Source organism: Pelophylax lessonae, assembly GCF_965119305.1.
Source record: "Pelophylax lessonae genome assembly, chromosome: 1".
In the NCBI taxonomy this organism is placed as follows: domain Eukaryota; kingdom Metazoa; phylum Chordata; class Amphibia; order Anura; family Ranidae; genus Pelophylax; species Pelophylax lessonae.
The window spans coordinates 436,027,969-436,046,757 of record NC_138768.1 but is presented as its reverse complement, the minus strand read 5'-3'; the positions used below and the strand labels follow the sequence as shown (position 1 = coordinate 436,046,757).

General features: G+C 40.9%; 1 protein-coding gene across 1 annotated transcript in view; it reads left to right on the top strand.

Moving 5' to 3' along the window:
- The window catches only part of LOC309561365 (glyoxylate reductase/hydroxypyruvate reductase-like), a 50,233-nt gene extending 33,389 nt beyond the window's left edge, over window positions 1–16,844 (top strand). Inside the window, exons 5-9 of the mRNA XM_082265245.1 lie at window positions 4,471–4,559; window positions 4,716–4,820; window positions 7,921–8,056; window positions 9,675–9,805; window positions 16,643–16,844. Of these exons, the coding sequence (XP_082121371.1) occupies window positions 4,471–4,559; window positions 4,716–4,820; window positions 7,921–8,056; window positions 9,675–9,805; window positions 16,643–16,767 (586 nt within the window). The 3' untranslated portion in view covers window positions 16,768–16,844. The remainder of the gene's footprint in view (window positions 1–4,470; window positions 4,560–4,715; window positions 4,821–7,920; window positions 8,057–9,674; window positions 9,806–16,642) is intronic.
- The last annotated feature ends 1,945 nt before the right edge of the window (window positions 16,845–18,789 follow it).

Here is an 18,789-nt window from a genome sequence, read left to right as displayed (position 1 = left end):
AGCAACAATAGATCCCCTGCCAGCAACAACAGACCCCCCCCCTGAAAAATTAGATCCCCTCTAGTGACAATAGATCCTCCAGCAGCCAGCATCAACAGACCCTGCAGCACACCCCAGCCCCCCTTGCCATTACATACATTCAGTGCTTGAGGTGCTGGAACTGCGTTCCCCTGCGTTACCGCAGAAAAAAAGCTTTCTTAGACTACATAATTATTGCTCTGTTTAACATAAGGCAGCAAAGGCCAATCTCTTGCTATTTAGGCACACATTTGAGAATTACCAGTTGAATGCAGAATACAGACCCCCCACTCTTCTGTGGGAGAAACACGGTGTCCAACAACAGCAAGCCAATCCCTTCCCCTCGCCCTTATACTATTTTAGTGGGTCCTGAGTCCTCCTACTAGCATATTGCCCTTTACTCATTTGGCAGTCACCTATATTGGAGTGTCTGACAGGAAGCAAATATACATACAGTACCCTGTAATCCTATTGCCTCTTTTTTTCTTTAAAAACCCCAAAAAAAGTAAAAAATCAAACAAACTAAAAGCTTCTCCTGCAACATATCTTTACATTATGAGCAGCATGCTGCCCTTCTGGGCTTCTGCCCATGCAGTTAGGTGCAAACCACTACCAACATATGGAGCTGTACTTATCTCTGAGACCATTAGGGTTACCTTGTTGACTGTTAGGAATAATGCACCATGAGGATAGGAACAGGAAACATTACAATAAATTAAAACAATAATGTGCTGCACTTTAATTAATATGAAAAACACAACCGTGCTAGATAGTAGTGTAAAGAAAGTCCACGTTAGAAATCCCAAAGATTCCAATGTATAAAAAATGTCCAAAAAAAATGACAAAGTCCCTTGAAGACAATAATGTGTATCCCACGCCAGTGATTCAACCTCCACCACAGATATTTCATATGTGGCTTACTAGAACTACACGACCTTCAGATTATACAAAGGTCATGTATGGCATATATTGTTATGTAGATCCACCACAAGGGTACTCTTCAAGAACCACTCACTGGTTTGCAGGCTGGACACAGGTTCACTTTAGTTACTCCGCTGTATACAAACATGGCCAAAAAAGCAATCCCAAATTCCTCAAACGTGGCATCGCTAGAAATCTAGTCTTGCTTCAAGTCCCCCACATGACCACGTTCAGAGAAAAAAAAGAGGAGGAGACTCATGCACCGCATAGTGTAAATCTGCCAGAAATGTTATAAAAAAAAAAACTACAATTGCACTCACATGAGTAGAAAATAAAACAGCACTGTATACACAAATTCCACATCTGGGGATACTTCCATTGTGTGACAACGTCCGTGTTGCTCCGCCCTAACTAGTTTTGTAAAAAATGACATTCTCAAGGGGGAAGGAAATGCCAACCAATACCAACATATTGAGCTGTACTTATCTCGGAGACCATTAGGTTAGCTTGCTAACTGTCAGGTATAATGCACCATAATGACAGGAACAGGTAACACTACAATAAATGTGTCATGGAATTTTGAGGCAAGACCTGCCATTCTTTTTTTACTGTTTTTAATGCAGCAGAGTCTACATAAAAACAGCAACAGAACCAACTACTGCTAATCTTTCTGTTTAATATGTATAAGCGAAAAAGCTTTCATGACATATAACACCATTTACACAAGCTCCCTGCTTGTCTTGTGTCAAAAATTTAGTAGTGCAGAAATTGTTAAAAAAACATCTAGGGTTGGAAAAGGTCGTTGGAAAGGGTCTTTGAAAAGAGAGAGAAAATGGCATAGAAAAAGAGAAGGAAAGAAAGAGAGTCTGTTCTCAGATTCTTTGCCGCTAAAATGATCTCCTGGTGTAAAGTTAGAATGGTCTTTTTGTCACACCTGCAATTTCCCTATGTAATAAAAATCTACCTTGTAAATGGTTCTGCATTGTTTCGAGCAACCAAAAAGAAGTCAACAACTACGCTATGCACCACAACAAAAAAACATATCACCTACTAAAGCCTTTCAAAGATGGAACCAGATCCTCACAAGGGATAATTGAAGAAAGAGCAATGTCATTTTCATTATATCTATATTAGAGAAAGATGTGACATTAATGCAGCAAGGAAGAAGACAAAGCTCAGTGTCTAACGTGCTTCTCCTATGGATCTATATAAGGTGACACAATGCAGAAGGAGGTGGGCAGGATATTGCTAAGAGAAATTTCAGGAGATGAGTTTTGAAGTAATGTTACTGACAGATCTCCTTAGAGATTGGATTGATTCTCTGTAAAGAAGACCAGCTAGTGATGACCATGAGGATGACAGCCATGAATGAATTCATGGTGGCAAGAACAGTGTAAGTGTGACCTCCGATAGTTGGCAAGATGTGTGTTTGTAGTATGTCAAGCATATCATCCAAATCAGACAGAGACTGCTGGTTTGCTTTGTGTTTGAACCTTCCCTTTAGAAGAAAATGTAGGCAATGTTTTGAAGGTTTCTTAAAGGAAAGCCAAACCCAGACATGATAAAATAATGAACTGAATTTACCTTACAACATTTGTATCCTTGCAGATGGCTCTGATTTTTTGCTCTTAAGATGATGAAGGTAACTCTACCACCTTTGCATCTGTCAGCACTGGCAAATCTGCAAAATCATTGTCAATAGTTAGATATGGTGACTTTTTTTTCAACTGCTGAGGCGTAAGTACAGTACCAGGATCAAAAGGAGCATCTGAAAAAAGATATTCCTAAAGTATTTTTAAAGATTTATCATAAAAAGGACCATGAAGATGCTTTACATAGAATTGTTGAAAGACATTCTACTGGAAATCTTTTTTTGTTTTATCACGTAAGTTGTTAGGTACACTGTAGGGCAAATTTACAAAAACTCAAGTAGAAGAAAACAGGAGCATATAACAGTCAGTTGCCCATGGCAACTTATCAGATTTATTCTTTTTGGTTAATCAAGAAAATGTGATTGGTTGCCATAGAGATCAGTTTTACTTTGTACTTTCTAGTTTTTATTTATTTTTTTTAATTTCCAATATTTTTATTAAAGTTTTTCAAAAAGTAAACAAAGTGTACAACAGTGCAATTTACGCCCATAAGGCTCAAACATATATCTCAAGGATAGCATAACATCCCATAATATAAATCAAGGCACAACTGATACCGATATAGCCGGTGTAAAATAAAAGAAAAAATGCAACAGAAACATAGTAATGGTAAGAATGGCAGCCTGAATCGGCCGCCAGGTTGGCCAGGGGCCCGAGCCACCCCCTCCGGCGCCCCACAAGGGAACACACTGCGCCCAAGGAGGGAGGAGGCCCCAGACCCCCGGCCCTGGCCCCCCACCCTAAACTGAGGGGGGGCACCGGCTTTCCGGCAGTGCACTGTAATGAGTAAGAACGAAGAAGCAGGGAGAGAGAAGAGAAGGAAAAGAAAGAAAGAAAAAAAAAAAAAAAAAAGGGAGAACAAAACAAAAATAGAAAAGGTAGAAGTGAGCAAAGAGAAGGGAAGCAAAGGGTGAAAGAAGGGGAAGAGAGAAGGGGGTAAGTGGTCCACTAGGGCCCAAGCAATAGCAATGAAAGAGAGGGAAGGGGAGTTAGTAGCGGTGGGTCAAGAGGGTAGGGGGGCGTCCGCGCCCAGGTCCGTCCACCCCCAGCAGGTCACCTCGCTCACCCCAGCTCCCGTGTGGGCCAATAGCACTTCCCCTCAATGGGGGCCTGCCAAATATCTGAGCCAAGGGTCCCACGTCTTATCAAACTGGCGCATTTTATCGTTAAGCAGCGCCACCATCCGTTCATTTATCATGATCCACGTCAGCTTGGCTTTGAGCAGCTCCAGCGGTATAACCGGCGAGCGCCAGGAGCGGGCTATCGCAATTTTAGCCGCTGTAAATATAAAAGCTATAAGGCGCTTAGCGGGTTTAGACTCCCCCTTGATCCGCCCACCCAATAAGGCTTGTTGGGGGGATTTAACTAGATTGACTTGCGTCAATGAGTAGATCAAATTGTATGTGCGGATCCAGAAGCGTCTTACTTTCGGGCAAGTCCACCAAGTGTGGAATACCGTGCCCGCTTGTCTGCATCCCCGAAAACAGTCGGGGGACGCGGTACGAACTGCCGCCGCCAATCTGACCGGGACCATGTACCAGCGAAGGAACACCTTGTAGTTGGCCTCTATTAAAGAGGTGTTGAGGATGGATTTGGAGTTAGATTGTGCCAGGGTATTCCATTCAGCTCGGTCTAAGTCATCATTTAGATCTTCCTCCCAGCGGAGCATGTACGGTAGTTTAGTTTCGTCATCATGCAACATGTTATAGATCGAGGATATGTAACTCTTTTGCTTATCCACCATGCGACATAAAAATTCCATTTGCGTGGAGGTAGTGATGTCGCTCTTGTTTTTTAGGGAGGTTACATAATGAGAAATTTGGGTGTAGCGGTATTTATTTTTTTTAATCCTGTTCTGTGACTTTTTTGCCTTTGTTAGTGGAGGATGGGGAACATGGAAGCCTTTGTGGATGTGTGGAAGTGGATTAACTGGTAGTACTGTTGGAGTCCTAGGTTTGGGAAGGATAGGTGAGTAACAAAAGCAAAAATGAAAATTGTGGATTAATTGAACCAGTATACAATATGACATGTAACCTATTTTACTTGTTCCAAATTAGATAACAACTACAATTTGGTGTCTTTTAAAGGAATTTGATTCTAAAACCAATGTACTTTTCATTAAAGGTGAAGCTATTATTAACCGTCTGAAACCATTTGGTATTAAGAAGATCCTGTACAATGATATAGCACCAAGGCATGAATTAGCAGCAAAGATTTCTGCTGAATTTGGTAAAACATGATTCTATTATATTTCCTGTTTAAGGAAACACTGAATGAATATTAACTTCTGCACTACTTGGTATGATAATTATTTGAAGTATGTTTTATAAAGTCTTAATAATGTATATGTGAGTGTTTTGATTGATTTGTATCTTTGAAATTCGTATTTCTGTAATGGTTCTGTGGTAAATATTTTATGGACTGATAGTATTTCTCCAGGCTCTTCCATATTCTTAAAAGGCTAGTTTTAGGTAGAACCTGGTGGGTCAAGTCAGCCTCTGGCTTATTGGACATGCCTTGGATGCTTAAACAGTTAGATCTACCTGCTGAATTCCCTGTCCACTTTTAGGTTTTGGGTGTTCTTACCCACCTTTGCAATCTTTGGTACCTCTTACTCACCTTATTATAAAAAAATAAAACACTAACAAATACAGTAGGAACTCTCTTAATGGCAACAGCAGGTGTGCATACCAGGGAACTCAAGCACAGAGATCTCACTGAGAAGTATACAGAATTGTCAGGTTGTTTAACTTCCTATCATGACCAGTACCAAAGGGAAACTGAAACAGTGATTTCAGTAGGAGAGGTGTTTTAAGCCTTGTGGATCTCTGCACACATTTTTGCCACCAATTAAGAAGATATAAAGTAGTGGGTATGACAATAGAGGAGTTACTATGGAGTAGACTGGTGGTAAGGTGAATGGGAAGGAGGGGAAGGGGGACAGGGGGTGTTAGCATCAGTCAAAGGAGTTCAGCGTTGGAATCTGAACCCTTCAGGCGTTTTGCTCCAGTATGTTTTCTCTTTATAGTTTTTGAGGGCCTGATTATAGAGCTATAGGAGATGGGATCTGGTCACAGTGATTGCAACTAAGGTATCGGACAATTGGGATGTATTGTGTGGAGTGTCTAAAGTATGTTGTTTGTGTAAAGTAGTTGAAATAGCCCTTCTGTGCTCCTTTTTAATTTTGACCCTTCCCCGTTGTATGTAAACTCCTCTGAGCCCAGTCTTAAGAGACTTCCTCTCAAGAGTGAGAGAAACAGCATAGTTTTAATGATCAGTTATGATTATTATAAGTGTGGCGCTTATAATAGTTATAAATGAAATCACAAAAATGTTCTGCTTTACATAAAAAAATAATTAAGTTGTGCAGAGATCCAAAAAGCTAAAATATCTTTCCTAATTAAACCACTTTTTCAGTTTCCCTGTGGACTGTGGTACTAGTCATGATAGCAAGTTAAACTATCAGACAATGCTGGATAGTTCTCAGTGTTGGACCTCTAGTCGTAGGGCATCTTAAGCAGCTCAAAACTAGTAGCAGCCAGGCCCTGACAGCTCTCATGAGTTCCCAGCTATCCTTTCCTGCACCAGCTTCATCAGAGTTTTCATAAACTCATTAAAAGGTAAGAGAAAAACAATCCTTCCTTTTACAACAATCCCCCATCACTAGTATCTTGTCCAGCTCTTGTATGCCTCTCCCCTTCAGACAGACATAGTATATTGTGCCTGATGAAGTTATGGAAGGAACCCCTGCCTTACGTATTACATCTGTAATAGACTTCATCATAGACTGATGATATGAAGGTACTTATAGTGTCAATTACTGCTTGATTGCAGGGAAGTTCAGTGAGAAGGGTGACATTAAGATACCACATTAATTCAGACTGGGAGGCCATGAAAACTTCTAGGGAGAGTATGATTGGGGAGTGGACTGATCATATAAGAAAGCCTATGTCAACAGTAGGACTCCCCTCAAGAACATAGTGGCTATTGCATGAATATACAACTATAGTATCAGTAGTGAAATAGAAGGTATAGTTTGTTTCCTGTGGATGTAGGACCCACTACATATCTTTAAGTTGGTATGAGAAAAGTTTTTTCTTAAAAAGTTATGTGAATATATGGAACAGAAGTTTTGTTGAAGCAGGTATGCAGGTGAGATTCAAGAGCGAAATAAAGTTACACCCAACCAAAATAGTGCCTTCCAAGAGCTGTAAGACTTAAAGGTAGTGTACAGCTGTAGTAGTCTGATTTTGTAGGGGTCATCCACAGGACACATCAAATAACCAGGGGCTTCAGGGCTTTCCATTAGTCAAAAGTATGCTTGGAGAGGTCAGGAAGCAGAGTAATCGAGGTGCAATCAAAGTTGATGAGTCTGAACTCTTTGGCTGTTTGCATAATTCCTTCTCTTGTTCTGAAGAAGTGGACCCAGGAGATAACATTGCATGATCTGGTAGAGTCAGAACATTAAGGACACAGGGTCATGTGGACCCTATCAATTTCAAGATCTACAGCATCTGAGGTACCTAGGAATTTAGCAAAAATGGCCTTCACAGTCAGGAGCAGATCTGCAGTACTTGTTGGTTCAGGCAGCTTCTTCTATTGCTGTTTTTGAGATAATAGTGGAGTTGAAATAAGATATAAAAGTGAGCTTCTTGGTCTTCTAGGCCTCTTTCCCGAGCTGTTATTGTAGAAGATAATGTGCACAGGATTGCTCTAGGTCTGAGATTCTTGAATGTAAAGTGTAGCTTGGTCTTTAGCGACTATATCTTAGATTTGTAGGTGGATTCAAGCTGCTGAATATATTGTTCCTACTTGAATTGTGCTGGCAGATTTTGAATCCATTACTTCCATTTACAGTCCCCGTTTGAGGTTGCAGAGCTTGTATATAGCATATGGTTCTCTGTCTTCTTCTCCTGCACCAAAAAAAACACAGGAATGCCCTTCTGAATGGTCACTTTTGGTGGTTCTGTATGGAATGCCCTTCTGAAGAGTCATTTTTGGTGGTTCTGGGTGGAATGCCCTTCTGAAGAGTCACTTTTGGTGGTGTTGGTTGGGTGACAAGAGGTACTTCTACCCAAGCGAACCATGTTGAGCAGAGAAGGAGATGTCAGGGTGTTTTGGAATTAATTATTTTTTCAGGCTACAGCTGGTACTCAACATTCACACTTCTGTCCTTACCATTTGCAAGTCTTTCCCCCGGACCACAAACATTTTTAATAAGCTAGAAAATGTCTATGAATATGAGAACTTCCAACCTTTGAGATTTTCCTAATAGCTTGGGAAACAACCTCTACATGGCTCTTCAATTGCCTCTAATGCTGTTTTGCAGTGCCTTTACTGGAACTGGCCAAAGAGTCAGATTTTCTTCTTGTCTGCTGTGCACTAACACCTGATACACATGGTATTTGCAACAAACAACTATTTTCCAACATGAAAAGTAAGGCTGTGTTCATCAACACCAGCAGGTAAGAAATCTGAATATATCATGTTTGTACATGGGCACTGTAAGGAACTGGAAAGTTATAACACACTAGCTTATTCAATAATTAATGATATGCAAAATTCAGTTCCAGCATTTCGAACAATTACTAAAACATCACTGAAGTCATGCTCTGTAATCTGAACTACATGCTAGCCCAGAAAAATGTCATTTAATGAGTTGTAAACAAAATAAAGCACAGTGCAGCCTCATTTGACAATTGTGTTATGCAAAAATTGTAATTTTTACAGTAACATTTGAACTTGAATTGTCAAGCTGCCATTTTTAACTGCAATTTTGGATTTGGATATATGGCTTTTGGGCAATAGATCTTTTACTTAACCGGTTGCCGACTGCGCACAGTATATTTACTGCGGCAGTCAGCCCCGGCCAGGCAGAGTGACGTAGATCTACGTCGCTAGCCTGTCACCGGGTTTTGAGCCAATAGCGGGCGAGCGCGCGCCCGCATCGGCTCGTTCACAGAGGAGTCCGGGCGTGTGACCGGCGGACCCGATGTCCGCTGGTCACACTACGATCGTCGGTAGAGCGGGAGAAAGGCAGATGGCTTATGTAAACAAGCCGCTTGTCATTCTCCCCTGTGTAAAAATGGAGATCAGACGGTTCTACTATGTTCTACTATGTAGAACCATTGATCTCTGTTTTTACAATAGGAAACATGTCCCATCACAGTTATAATCACGCCCCTAGGACACACTTAACCCCTCCCTCTCCAATACAGTTAACCCCTTCCCTGCCAGTGTCATTTTTACAGTAACAGTGCATATGTATAGCACTGATTACTGCAGTAATGTCACTGGTACCCCCAAAAGTGTCAAAAATGTCAGTCAAGGGTCCGATCTGTCCGCCGCAATGTCGCAGTACCGCAAAAAAAAAAAAAATTGCAGATCGCCGCCATTACTCGTTAAAAAAAAAAACACCAAAAATGACAAAAATCTTTCCCTTTGTTAGTAAACGCGATAACTTTTGCGCAAACCAATCAAAATACGCTTTTTGTGATTTTTTTTACCAAACATATGTAGCATAAAACAAATTGGCCGAAAATGTTAAAAAATTTTGATTTTTACATTTTTTTGGGGGGGAAATTCATATAAAAAAAGTGAAAAATATTGCTATTTTTGCAAAATTTACGCTCTTTTTTTGTTTATAGCGCATGATCAAAAAATCGCACAGGTGATCAAATACCGCCAAAAGAAAGCTGTTTCTGGGAAAAAAAGGACGTGAAATTCGTTTAGGTACAGCGTCGCACGACCGCGCAATTGTCCGTTAAAGTCACGCAGTAAAAAATCACAAAAAACCCCCTGGTCAGGAAGGGGGTAAAATCTTCTGGGGCTTAAGTGGTTAAAGTGAACTTTACCCGATTTTAAAATGAATAAACAATACAAAAATAAATATCCAGTTGAGGAAAAAATAACATAAAAGGTCATCTTTGATTTGTATTAGTTAGAAAATAATTTTCAATGCCCAGCTCTGATTTAGTTCCACTTTAATACTAAAATCTGATTTTCCTGAATTGATGGCTAGTTTCTATCAGCTGTCTGACTGAAGTATGTCCTTGGGTTTTAATATGCATCTTTACCACACAGGGGAGCTGTGGTAAACCAAGAAGATCTTTACCAGGCTCTGGCAACTAAACAGATTGCAGCTGCTGGTCTTGATGTTACAGTGCCAGAACCCCTTCCTACAGATCATCCACTTTTCAAATTGAAAAATTGTGGTAAGTGTTGCTGTATCTAAAGATGTGTGAGCTTGTTCACATCTCAGTGGTTAAAGTAGTATTAAACCCTCAGAGTTTTTTTAGTTTACCACATTGTGCACAATCAAATAAACATTCCCCCATAAACCAAAGCACTTTCAGTGTACAACTTTCAATGTTGCTGGCTCCTGCTCTCTCAGTGCTGCTTCCTCGAACTTCCAATCTTCACAGGGAAGAGTTAACAGTGGACAGTGCAGTCTGTTAGCTTGAAGAAGGGGGTTGGTGGGAGAAGCAGGGGAGTACCTTGTCATACTAGGCTATGAGGCTGTGTGTTTCTCTAATACCTGCATGCAAGGGTGGCTTCATGGGACACTGTCATAGAAAGGAGCCAACCTGAAACAGGAAACTGGGGCAGTGGTCATGGCACCAGCTTAAACTGGAACATAGGCAGAGATTAAAAGATAAAGAAGCTGTATACCTAAAGTTTCACCTTTTAAGAAGAAAAAGAACAAACATGCTATACCTACCTGTTCTGTGCAGTGGTTTTGCACTCAGAAGCCCCAATCCTCCTTCTCTCGGGTCCCCCCCTGGTTCCTCCCTCTTGACCAGTACCCCCAATATCAAGCCACTTGCTAAGGGGCCACTGGTGCGTGCTCCTTTCTGAGCTCTGCTCTATGCCTCTATATGCCTCTATGCCGCGGCTTGGCCCCGCCCCCACTCTCTCCTCACTAGCTGTGATTGACAGCAGTGTGGAGTGCACATTGCTCGATCAAGAGGTAGCTCAGGTGAGTATTAGGGGGGCTGTAGGGGGAAAAGCACAAATAAGGTATTTTTACCTTCATGCATAGAATGAAGGTATAAAACCTTCAGCCTTTACAACCCCTTTAAATCAGCTGGAGGGTTTAAAATCACTTTAAAGTCAGTGGTGCATTGCATATAAACTATTCATGAGAAATGGACCATTTTGTTCAATAGGTCACTTCAAATCCGTGAACGTCTGTATAGTGTGCTTTGGCCTCCCTTTCAAGCCACCCTACCTTTCGTCTTCCCTGACACTCCTTTGGTGTAGATGTTTAACCACTTGCCGACCGCCGCACGACTATTTACTGTGGTGGTCAGCCCCTCACAGGCAGAGCGACGTAGTACTACGTCGCTAGCCTGTGAGGGTCTAGGGAGCGAGCGTGCACCCCCGGAGGCGCGCTCCCGCTCCCGAGTGGTCACGGACCCCCCCGCGCGTGTGACCAGTGGACCCAATCATCCGCCGGTCACTCGCGATCGTCGGTGGAGAGGGAGAAAGGCAGGCAGCTAATGTAAACAAGCCGCCTGTCATTCTCCCCGGTGTATGAATGGTGATCATACGGTCCTACTATGTAGAGCCGTTGATCACTGTTCATACATCTCAAGCCACAGCCAATCACAGTTAGAATCACGCCCCTAGGGACACACATAGCCCCTCCCTCTCAAAAAAGTTAACCCCTTTACTGCCAGTGTAACTTTACAGTAACAGTGCATATGTATAGCACTGATTACTGCAGTAATGTCACTGGTAACCCCAAAAGTGTCAAAAATGTCAGTCAAGGGTACCATCTGTCCGCTGCAATGTCGCAGTACCGCAAAAAAATCACAGATCGCCGCCATTACGCGTTAAAAAAAAAAACAACAAAAATTATAAAAATCTTTCCCTTTGTTAGTAAACGCGATAACTTTTGCGCAAACCAATCAAAATACGCTTTTTGCAATTTTTTTTTACCAAACATATGTAGCAGAAAACAAATTGGCTGAAAATGTTAAAAAATTTTGATTTTTACATTTTTTTTAGGGGGAATTTCATATAAAAAAATGTGAAAAATATTTTTATTTTTGCAAAATTGACGCTCTTTTTTAGTTTATAGCGCATGATCAAAAAATCGCACAGGTGATCAAATACCACCAAAAGAAAGCTCTGTTTGTGGGAAAAAAAGGACGTCAAATTTGTTTGGGTACAGCGTCGCACGACCGCACAATTGTCCGTTAAAGTCACGCAGTGCCAAATCGCAAAATAGGCCCTGGTCAGGAAGGGGGTAAAATCTTCCGGGGCTTAAGTGGTTAAAACATGTATCAATCTTAAATGAGATGTATTGGAATCCGTTTTTCCCCTATTTATACTTACCTAGGTGGATGCAGCATGGGACCTATGCTGCATCTGTCCCTGGGAGCCTCTGCACTGAGAACCGCCGATCGCTCGGTTCTGAGAGCTCCCCGAGCATAGAGCTGGTAACTGTCAGTCAGCAACTCTCTGCTCTGCCCTCTCTTCGCTCATTGGAGCGCTGAGCTGTGGAGGGGGCGGAGTGGCCAGCTCAAACTCTCAGCGGCTCACTGAGAGGCTGATCCGGGTGTCGGTCCAGAGATCTGGCAGATCCCGACTCTGTGGTCGTGATGACGCGGTGCCCTGACCAACTTCTGTGACGTCAGCAGAGAGCGGATTTCAGACCGCTCTTTGCTGAAAACGAGTCGCAGGAGCGCAGAACGAACTGCACTTCTGTGATCTATAGTAGATGTACAGCTAAACTAACTTTGGTTGTACATCTCATTTTAAGTTCATAAATATTGTTCACGATATTAATTGGCACTATTTAAGGCCAAATACTCTTATTCTTCACCAAACATCCAAAAAGATGTTCACTTAAAGGGCAGAAATAATCACATATGTATATGCTCTTAATTGTTCTCTTCAATTGTTCTCTACATGTTGGCTGCTATTGCTCTCTGTTTTTCTATATGCTTAGCAATTACAGTCTAAAAAAGCCTAATGCCTAGGGAAGAGATGAATCTAAAAACACATTCAAATGTCAAAGTACTCACTTAAGGCTCAGATTTTTGTCGTCATCTCTTTCTGATAAGTGGACATCTGGGTAGAGTATTGGAGTATTTGGCATTCAGTGGCACTGCAACCATGCGTGCATATGCTGTATTTTGAATGTACTTAAATGTTGCATTCTGATAGAAAATCTCTTTCTGATACCTTTACTGCACTTAAACTGCAAGTCTTCTTGATATTTAGTATTTATGGTGCAAATGTCAAGGAGCCATGAATGTGGCTAACACGTGCATATCTATCTTTTACTGTATAATCAGCAGCAAGTAACCAATAAAAGCTGATTTTTGTATATATCTATCTATCTATCTATATATATATATATATATATATATATATATATATATATATATATATATATATATATATATATATATATATATATATATATATAATAAAAAACAATTATATGATTTTTTTTTTGCCCCCATTCAGCTGCAATGTGTTCTTTCCAAATAGAACAGTTTGTTTCCTAAAGGCACAGTGAACAAATTATCAATCTTTTCTCTGATAGTTTCTGAATAGTTTTGCATGTAGGAGACAGATATACTATAATGCCCCATACACACGTGCAGATTATCTGCAGACTTTTGTCTGCAGACTTACCAAAACCATATAATATGAGGTCAAACCTAAACACTTTCAATTTGTATGCAATCCGGCAGGCCCTTGCACTACATAGAAAAGGTAAGTCTGCAGACAAAAGTCTGCAGATAATCTGCACGTGTGTACGGGGCATAACACCCCACAAAATGTATTTTTTTCAAATTTAAATTTTATTGTAAAGCAAAATGAGTTAAAAGCACATACAGAAATACAAAAGGTTCCAGAGGTAGTGAGTTACAATCATAACAGTGTCATGTAGAATTGTACAGGGTATGATCTCAAACATGAATGCTCTCCCAAATAAAATTTGTCAACAATGTGGCAAAAGATTTGTTCACTTGCAACCGTTCCCTGGGGGGACCTAAAGAAGAGAACCAGAGAAAGAATAGAAAAAATGAATAAGAGGGAGAAAACAAAAAAAAACACCCCTTCCCTGGGTCGGGACGATGAGGACTAAGAAAGTTTGCTCAGATAAAAACAACACACAGAGAGTTGAGGCAACCTCCTCATGCATTAGAAGTAATCCCAATGAGATCCCTCCCCTCCTTAGAATAGATAAACATGTTCCAGACACCTTTCCGAATGTGGCTGCGGGGGATGCAGGACTTAGGTGTCTGAGAATAGATTTCTTATAGATCTTGGCAGGAACTGTGGAAGTGTGCAATAGGAAGAACGCTGGATCATCAGGGACACTGTGGTCAGAAAATCTTTGGGTGATTATACGGACCTCTTTCCAGAAACTTTTCAGCTTAGAACAGGACCAGAAGATATGCACAGAGTCCCACACTCTTGCTGACATCGCCAACACAGTGTGGAGGTAGATAGAAAAAGCATATGGAGGAGCGCGGGCGTCTAGTACAATCGAGAAAGAATCTTAAAGTTGGTTTCCTGTACTCTCTTGCTGACAGAGGATTTGAAAGGGAATTGGGTAATGTTGGAAGAATGTTGCGTCTTCGTGAATGTTTTACCTAGGTCTGATTCCCACTTAGTCAAGTATGGAGGCTGATAATCATCATGGGGAGTGACCAGGAGGGTGTAAATTGTGGAAATAGCGTGTGGAAGTGTGCCGCTCTAGGGAACAATATTCCTCAAGAGCAGTGAGATTGCGACAAAAAGTGTCAGGGGTTGGGAGAGTCTGTAGAAAATGGTGTAATTGTGAAGCTCTCCTGATATCGAGGGAGAAGGGGCCGGTTCGATCCGTCTGGGACTGCAACGAGGGCCAGGTCCTCAACGTTGCAAAGTGGCAGACTTGATAGCACCCCAAGTCAATCAACTGGTTAAAAGGCCCTCCACGAAGACCCGGAGTGAATCGGGGGTTACCCAAAATAGGGGACAGTGGAGAATCCAAAGAAGACCATCTACCTGAAGAGATGAGTTTGTGGCACAGACGGGTCATTGTTCCTATAGGAGGATGTTTTTTAAGAGGAGCGGGAAGGGTATAGCAACACCAAGGAGATCTATGCAGTAAAACCCGACTTTGGTCCTGTTCTATACGGGGCCAAAGATTAGCATCCCCATGATGCCACAAAATGTAGTTTTACATTTTTTTTTTAATTTTAAAAAATCAATTTTCATTGCCTCTATTTTTTTTTTTACCTATTTGCTTGTTACGCATTTACTACGCAATTATTAGAATTTATTATTGACTTTTTAGCAGACACGGAGAAGAAATAATTTGCATAGTGTAGTTATACTGTATATATGCAGATGTTGAGGTAACCTGATTTTACAACTGCGTGGAGTCACTCTTTTTTTAAATAGATCAGTCGTTCAGAGTTATCTGGAAACATTGTAAGTTACTCTTTCAATAAATCTTGCTGTATTTTATGGGATTACGCTATGGTCTCCATTTATGTTTTTTACACATACCCGATCCTGTCTGGTTGTCTGAGTGAACCCTGAGGACCATGCTTTGGAAGTGTTCCATGCGATACTATATAAGATTCTGAGGTTTACCATAATCCATAGGCTTTTTGGGCCACTTCATTTATTTGAATGGCCATACCTTTCTCTGGTAAGCTGCTTCTATATTACCATTGCACCTATGGTGTTCCTCACTCACCTTCCTGTTGCTGCCACAAGAGGGGAATCTTTTTGGATCATTTTGCACATCTTATTTGGGACTTGTGTCTTGGGATTATTATTTTCACTTCTATGGACTCTAATTATATGTTTTTCACTTTACATATTGGTCTTTTATATTACCGGTATATGTTGCAGTCACATGTGATATATGCCTGTTTTTTAGCGCTACACTATTTGTTTATTCATTCATGCTGTTAGCCTGGATGGAGGAATCTGTTGACAGCAGACTTGTGGAAAAAAAAAAAATCTATCACTGTATGGCTAGCTTTAGTTACCCTGGTTCAAATTTTCTGGCTTTATGTTGTATTTGAAAAAAAAAGTCTTTGCAGCTTTAAAAAATGTTACCAGCAATCTTTAGCATTAAAATTCTTGTCTGGCAGCCAGTGAGGCTCGATTAACACCTTTGCATGTTGCTTTTGAGCATTTCAGCAGTGCTTTTTGCTCTGCTTTCCGCGTTTTGGAACACGCATTTTTGATGCGTTTTTGTGTTTTTGATTCTTTTTATTTGCCCAAATTGTTGTTGAGCAGATTCAAATATTGCAAAATGCTTCAAAAAGGTGTCAAAAACACGTCAAACACAGGCCTTGCATTTTTAATGCATGCCCATTGAAGTCTATTACAGGCAAAATGCTGCATTTTGCGGGGAAAAAGAAGTCCACGGCCCTTTCGAAAAATGTAGAGGCACAAAAATGCATTGATGTGAACGTGTTCCATAAGCTGTTGAAATGCATTTCTGCAAAAAGCGTAAAAAAAAAAACTCATTAGTGTGAATAGAGCCTAAGGCTCGGTTCGCACTGGGGCGGCTTCAAAGTCGCCCGACTCTGAAGCCGCCCGTGCAGCACGACTTCAGCGTGGCTTGCAAATGACTTCTCGAATAGAAGTCAATGCAAGCAACTTTGAAGTCGCCCCCAAGTAGTGCAGGAACGACTTGAGTCGCTCTAAATAGAACGGTTCCATTGCACTGAATGGAGCGCGACTTGTCAGGCGGCTAAGTCGCCTGACAAGTTGCCCCAGTGTGAACTGGGACATTTGCCACAGGGAAATTTTAGGGGGAAAAGAAAACATACTTTTTAATTTTTTTTAAAGATTTTTAGTTTTTCCTGGACTGATGTGTACTTATTACCCAATCTGAATGGGAGTGGGATAAAAGCACTGAAGAGGAAGTCATATTTTTCAATACAATTTAATACATATGCTATTTTAAATTATGAAAGTATAAAATACATTACCAATTTATTTTAATATACTGTATAATATATTTTACAATCAGTGTGGTTTACTTAGTACATTATATATTTTTTTCTTTTTTGCAGTCATTCTCCCCCACATTGCCAGTGCCACTGTGGAAACCCGGAACGCCATGGCTGCACTTGCAGCGAACAATCTTTTAGCAGGATTGAAAGGTGATCCAATGCCCAAAGAAGTGCCGTTGAGCTAGTGGAAACCGGAACATTACATGCACTGACCACTATATTTACCAGTTTATAATTAACAGCAGCAATGAGGCTTACTGGTGATGTACCTAAGGCCCCTTTCACACTTGTGCGATTTGTCCTGTGACTTGGGACTGCAAAGTCCCATGACAAGTCGTACTCTATGATTTCCAATGAGTATCATGCATATCTGTGCGACTTAAAGTTGCAACGACTTCAAAGTAGTCCCTGCACTACTTTGGTCTGACTTTGATGCGTTTTGAGGTCCAAAGACATGGGTATTGCATCAAGTTTAGTCAAAATCGCGCAACTTTTGGGTCGCACAAGTGTGAAAGGGGCCTAAAAGTGACACAAATTGAATACTGCTCACATATTTTCTATAGGCAAAAAAGGAAAGTACTTAGGAAAACTTTCTTAAATCTTTCCCTCTATGTGGGTTATCTTGCTACTCAACATAACTGTGCAAAAAGTGTTTTTCTTACCTAATGTAATTCTAAAAAAATGTTGGTTACTCAGCTAAAGTGGAACACTATGAGATGTATATACATATCTTGGAATTACATATATAAAATCTAAGTTATGTAATAGCTGAGGAGGTTTGCCCTCTCTATTTGTGGGAAGGGGATGGGAAATCCAAATTCTTACAATTGTCACCAGAACAGGACTAAAGGAAAATTCTTCAAATGTGAACATTTGTTATCTTAACCTGTATAAGAGGAGATTTCTCTTACTTCTTGTCTTCAGGACAGGGAGAGAGGAGAAATCTCCAAAAATAGTCACAGTTTAGATGATGCACTGTATTCATTAAAAAAAATACAGAGCATTTGGTACATAGCGGCGTTGCCGAGTGTTACAACCCCCTGTGGTCGCTATGCAGAAAGGAAGCTGCACAGGACCCAAAAGATTGTGGTAATTACTGTATTAGCAGTGACTACTACCATGTATGTGTCACCTTCCACGGGTATGAGATACAGTATATTGTCAAAAGTATAGGGATGCCTGCCTTACAGGCACATGAACTTTAATGGTATCCCAGTCTTAGTCCGTAGGGTTCAATCTTAAGTTGGCCCACCCTTTGCAGCTATAACCGATTCAATTCTTCTGGGAGGTTTAGGAGTGTGTCTATGGGAATGTTTGACCATTATCCCAAAAGTGCATTTGTGAGGTCGGGCACTGAAGTTGGATGAGAAGGCCTAGCTCGCAGTCTCCGCTCTAATTCATCCCAAAGGTGTTCTATCGGGTTGAGGTCAGGACTCTGTGCAGGCCACTCAAGTACCTCCACCCCAAACTCACTCATCCATGTCTTTATGAACCTTGCTTTGTGCACTTTGGTGCGCAGTCATGTTGGAACAGGAAGGGGCCATCCCCAAAATCTTCCCACAAAGTTCGGAGCATGAAATTATCCAAAATGTCTTAATATGCTGACGCCTTAAGAATTCCCTTCACAAAGCAAGGTCCATAAAGACATGGATGAGCGAGTTTGGGGTGGAGGAACTTGAATGGCCTGCACATAGTCCTGACCTTTACCCGACAGAACACCTTTGGGATGAATTAGAATGCAGATTGCAAGCCAGGCCTTCTCGTCAACATCAGTGCCTGATCTCACAAATGCGCCTCTGGAAGAATGGTCAAACATTCCCATAGACACACTCCTAAACCTTGTGGACAGCCTTCCCAGAAGAGTTCAAGCTTTTATAGCTGCAAAAGGTAGGCCAATTTAATATTGAACCCTATGGACAAAGACTGGGATGCCATTAAAGATCATGTGCATGTAAAGGCAGGAGTCCCAATACTTTTGGTAATATAGTGTATGCATATTTACATTGTGCCAAGCTGAATCATTTTAGACCTAAACTTTAGCTTTAACCCAACTATTTACACTTAACTCCTAACGTAAATATGAAAAGTGTTACTAAGGTTTTACTAAACCCAGTACCTACATTCACTATATCTGGTCTCCCACAGTGCACAGAACATGGAAATGCAATTATTTTAATAAATATAAACTGCTAAATATTTTTTCTCAT